At 30.6% G+C, this 5,579-nt stretch overlaps 1 protein-coding gene across 1 annotated transcript in view; it reads left to right on the top strand.

Annotated features, from left to right (window-relative positions):
* Positions 1–5,579, top strand: part of Stxbp5l (syntaxin binding protein 5 like) — a 395,225-nt gene that overhangs the window by 266,812 nt on the left and 122,834 nt on the right. Inside the window, exons 17-18 of the mRNA XM_008842914.1 lie at positions 1,589–1,761; positions 4,885–5,010. Coding sequence (XP_008841136.1) covers positions 1,589–1,761; positions 4,885–5,010 — 299 coding nt within the window. The remainder of the gene's footprint in view (positions 1–1,588; positions 1,762–4,884; positions 5,011–5,579) is intronic.

Here is a 5,579-nt window from a genome sequence, read left to right on the forward strand (position 1 = left end):
TTTATGTAGCAGTGTCAAATTAGTGCAAGCTTTGTCCTTTTTTTAAAATTTTAACTGATTTATATTTTCTTGCTAAAATTTGTCATACGTGACTATTTCTCAACTATAATGAAGTTACTTTTAATGGTTTTCTATGTAGCAACATTTATATACTGAAAAAATAATTATGGCACCATGTTTCCATATAATAATTTTAAACTGATTGTACGAAATTCTGATTATACAAAATAATGATGCTACTAAATCTAAATTAAAATACCTATAATTTCCCTCTTCACTCCTATATATACTAACCTTTTTTTACTAGAAGATGAAAATTATTTCACATAGGCTTATGTGTGTTTTTGCTTCACCTAAAATTAATGTCACTCTTATAGTATATTGAAAATATAGACTTTGAAGTCAGATATACCTAGATTTTATCTGTGGCTTTGCCATTGAATGTCTTTATAACTCTGAGCAATTAAGAGGCAGTAATAGAGTCTAGGTACATTTGAATCTCATTATCCATATAATTTCCTGTGTAAATAAAATAGGAAGTAGAAAATAGAAATAATAATACTAATTTCCCAGGTTTCTAATAATTTTATAGAAATATTACATTAGCACAAGGTCTTAGTAAGTACTTAATTGATAGCTATATTGTCACTACCAGAAGACTTTTAGTAGAGATAATTATTACAATCATTTTGGTTAATATTACTGTGTTCATACCATATGGCTATTGTTATAATCTATTTTCAATATAAAAATGTTCTCTTTGCGTTGTAAAGCAAATATTTCTTTTAAAAGTCAGTTTTAAAGCATTTAATGCCATCATAAGCTAACATTTTAAAGCAATTTTAGTTTAAAAAAAAGACTTTAGAATCATTTTTATTCTTATATAAATTATCACAATAAGTGTTATTATTTTTAAGTAATTCTTATCAAGTTAATAAACTTAAATAAGAATTAAACCTAAGGTTACAAAACAATCAACAAAACTTTTGAGTTGTTTGGTTTTTTCATTTGTTATTTTAAGTTTTTGAGACTGAGTCTTGTTATGTAACCCAGGTTGGCCTCAGCTAACAATCCTGCTTCAGTCTCTGGAGTATTATAACTGATTATAGGTATGCAACACCACACCTGGCCAATATGTAATATCTTTTGGAAAAAATTTACCAAATCAGCACAAAGTCAAAATGAAATGAGTCCTTTTGAACTAAATGACTTGTTTTTAGATGTATGAATATATACACACATTCAATTTCTTTTGTTAGAATAACTATGGTCAATTTTCCCTTTTCTTTTCACGTGTAATGAACTTATAATTTATCTTAGCCAATATTCATTATGTAAGAATTTATCTTCACTTATAGGCTTTTAAAAAATAGTTCTGGGAAATTAAAACGTTATGTTTTTGTAATTGTCATTGAATATTCCATTTAATTCAGTACTTAATTCAGCTTGAGATACTTCTCAAATTTAATATAAGTTTAAATTGAATTTACTGAACTAAAAGTTATGAATAATTACTAAAAACGTATCCGATATATTGTGATTATTATTATCATAGTAGATTAATTAAATTAAAACTTGATTTTTTAAGTCATTAGAAGTGCGACTTCAGTGTGATGTTGAAGATATTATTACCCCTGAGCCAGAAACAAGTCCTCCGTTTCCAGATCTCTCATCTCAGCTTCCTTCTTCAAGGAGTCTTTCCGGAAGCACTAATACTGTGTCTAGTGAAGGAATAACAAAGGACAGCATCCCATGCCTCAAGTAAGAGTTGCTACCAAATACCAGAGCAGTTTTACATGTTAGTCATATAATTCTTGCACACTGTAACAAATAAAATAATAATAAAAGTACTGGGGCTGGAGAGATGGCTTAATGGTTAAAAGCACTTGCTCTTGCAGAGGATCCATGTTCAGTTTTCCAGAATTCACATGACACCCTTCCATAACTCCAAGTCCAGGTATTTGATGCCCTCTTTTGGCCTACACAGGTATTGCATGCATGTGGTATACACATGCAGACAAAACACTCATACACATAAAATTAAAACTAAATAAAAATTGTTAGGTGATTTACAAGGGCACCCTTTTTCCTTTAAATATCCATTTACAAAGTTACAGTGTTTTTCATATTTCATTGACATATTTTTCTTTCATAAAAAGATTCTTAAGAAACTAGGGCTTTGATAAAAGGAAAGTTTAGCAAGGCAAAAACTTGAACAGTTGGTCGGTGCTTTCCAACTGAAACAGTATGTCTAATGTTTAACTACTCTAGAAATCAAAAATAAAACTTAGCTTACAATCTAGTATAAGAATACTACAATAGAAAAAAGAGATCTATCTCATGTATATGACATGGTATTTCTTTTATTCCAATTATTGTTTGTTAACAGCTGTTTATTCAATATAGCTAAACAAAGTTCGACATTGTACTCAAATAAAACATAATGTTAGTAAAGCTCACAGTAAAATTTATCTTTTTCACTTTTCACGATAGTTTTTAAATTAATATTTTACATTGTCAAATGTTTCTAGTGTTAACTGATTGGAGAATTAAGCCTAAGAAAGGATTTTTTCTAAGCCCCATATGAAAATAATTGATTTGGTTACTTATAAAACCTTAGACAGATTGTTTCTTTATTTCTTATGCAAACATGTATGGAAAATTTAGATATAAGATTTCAGTAACAGAAGCTATACAATTAGCAGTAATCCATATATTTCCTCCCTAAACATTTTTGATGATTTTTTAGAAAGGAAATATAAGCATGAATTAATAGGGGGAACAAATCTACAAACAGGAAAATAATCATATTGAAAACTATCTATTGAAAAACTATCATGTTGCAAGTTTATATGTATATTTAATATGCATTTATTTGTCTGTGTATGCATGAATGCCCCACAGTGTGCATGTGTAAGTCAGAGAACAACCTTCAGGAGTCAGTTCTCAGGAATCAAATCATGCCTTCGGGCTTGGCCACAAACATTTTTACCTGCTGGGCTACCTCACCAGCCCAGATTGATATATATATATTAATTTCCGTTCATATCATTTTACTTCACTCAATTGAAATAAAATGAAAATCAGAAAAAGATTGAAATTTAAGAAATCACTGTAGATCTGCTTGTTTGTTAACCAGTAAGACCTATCATTAAACTATAAATCTCTTACATCTTATTTATAAAATATAAAATAATTTAATATAGGAATGATGGAGAAAAAACAGCAAACTAAACAATGATCTGGTAGTGGAGATGAAGTTAGCATTAACAATTGTTGAAGTGTAATAGGATTGACTTGAGAATACTAAAGGCAATCTTCATGATTATTAAGAACCAAAGGAAAAAAATCAGCATAATCTTATGTGGTTTGTGCCTAGGAAATCAAACACAAGAGAGTGATATAAGTAATAATATTTGATGAAATATATTATGAATGGTTCTTCAGTTGTATATAATTCATGATTTGCTAAATTTTATGTGAGCATCTGGTCCTTAAGTAACTTTGTTTGCTGAAGTTAGATTCTTCTATAAACATTTAGCTTTTAAATAAGCGTTTCAACTAGCTAATTCTGTTTTAGAAATATGACAATTCTTATTAATATATACATGTTTGTGCAGTGCAGTCATTTGATTTTTTTTCCATTTATGATTTTTTTGTATGCCTAATGAATGTTCATCATAGGTCTCATTAAGAGGATGAGATTTAAAGAAAAATCTCAAGAAAGTAAGAGAGTTGACTAAAGAATATCTGATGGGAAGAATATTCTAGACAAAAAGAATAACTAGAGCAAAGGCCTTGAAGTGCTTGGCATATTTAAGAAAAGTAATTAGGCCAATACAACTAGAGCTAAGGGGAGGATCCTGGTAGGAGGGGATGAAATCATATAGATTACAGAAACCCAATTGTAGGCCATTATAAGCCTTGTCATTTATTCCAAATGGGAAGTGGAGAATCATTATAGGGTTCTGAGGCTATTGAAATAAACTAATTTGAGATTAAAGGGCTGACATATTTTTGCAAATAAAGCATCAGATACCCATTTAATTTCAAATTGAAGATAAATAATTTTTGTTACATAATCACTAATATTGCAATGGACATACTTTTAAAAAGCTACTTATTGTTTACTTGATTTTTAAGTGAGCAGCCTTTATTTTTATTTGGCAGCTGTAACTAAGTTGTTATCAGGTGAGAAGTAAAGATTACTTAGATTCTAGATATATTTTCAAGGTAAAGTTATAGTGTTTGATGACTAACTGATATGAAATATAAAAGGGTATTAATGAAGGATGACTGAAGTTTTTTTGAGTGACTAGAAGTAAAGAAGATCTGTCAGTTAGAACAGAAAAAACTACAGGTAGAGTAGGTTGAGAGGAAGAGAATTCTGATGTTGGATATGTTGAGCCCCTTAGGTGAGTGGTAGTTTAATGATCACTCTTTTTATTGTTATGCTTTATAATTATATTTGTATATAACCTATCATAAAATTAAAAGTACTATCCTGAAAATACAAAAATAAAATGTTTAACCATTTAAAGTTGTGAAACTGAGCAATTATTAGTAGCTTGGTATATATATATATTGGTCTTTTTGAGACAGGGTCTTCCTGTAGCCCCAGCTGTCCTGGAACTCACTATGTAGACCAGGCTGGCCTTGAACTCACAGAGATCGGCCTGCCTCTGCCTCCTAAGTGCTGGGATTAAAGGCGTGCGCCACCACACCTGGCTAGCTTGGTATATTTTAAGAGAGTGACAAACACTGTCCACCTGCATACTTTCCCCCACTGCCTCATATATATTTTAAAAGCATGATTATATGTAAATTCTCAGATGCATGAGCATGCCTAAACTGTACATGATAGAATTTTTTTCTCTCTTCTAGTGTTAAAACACGACCAGTTCGAATGCCTCCAGGATATCAAGCAGATCTTGTTATTCAGTTAGTATGGGTAGATGGTGAGCCTCCTCAACAGATTACCAGTCTTGCTATAAGCTCAGCATATGGAATGTAAGTAATTAAACCTCTTTTCTAATTCATATTAACTAAATTACTTTAAGATATTTTAAGTATGTCTTTTAAAATATTTAGTGGACTTAAAAAGTCCTTATCTGAATTTTCATTATCTTGAGCATAGTATGAGAGAAAAAAATAATTAAGCCTATACTATGATTATTTATTTTCTTCTCCTTCATGTCAAGGAAAGATAGTGTTCCTATTTTAGATGTATTAGAAGGTTGTTAGAATTTCATTAAATTTGGGGCTGTAGAGATGGCTCAGCAGTTAAGAGCACTGGCTGCTCTTATAGAGGACCCAGGACCCAGGCTTGGTTCCCAGCACCCATATGGCAGCTAACAACCATCTATAACTCCAGTTCCAGGGGATCTGATGCTCTCTTCTGACCTCCATGGGCATTGCATGACATGAGTGTACTTAGATGCATGTAGGCAATACACTCATACACATAAAAGAAAAAATATTAAAAAATAAAAATATTGTAAAAATAAAAATAAAATGGCATTATACTTGTACTTTTTGGATTGGTTTTGTGTTTTCTGTCCTCTTTCTCCTTATGTTTC

This window comes from Nannospalax galili, unplaced genomic scaffold (assembly GCF_000622305.1).
Source record: "Nannospalax galili isolate Female #2095 unplaced genomic scaffold, S.galili_v1.0 scaffold18, whole genome shotgun sequence".
Lineage (NCBI taxonomy): Eukaryota > Metazoa > Chordata > Mammalia > Rodentia > Spalacidae > Nannospalax > Nannospalax galili.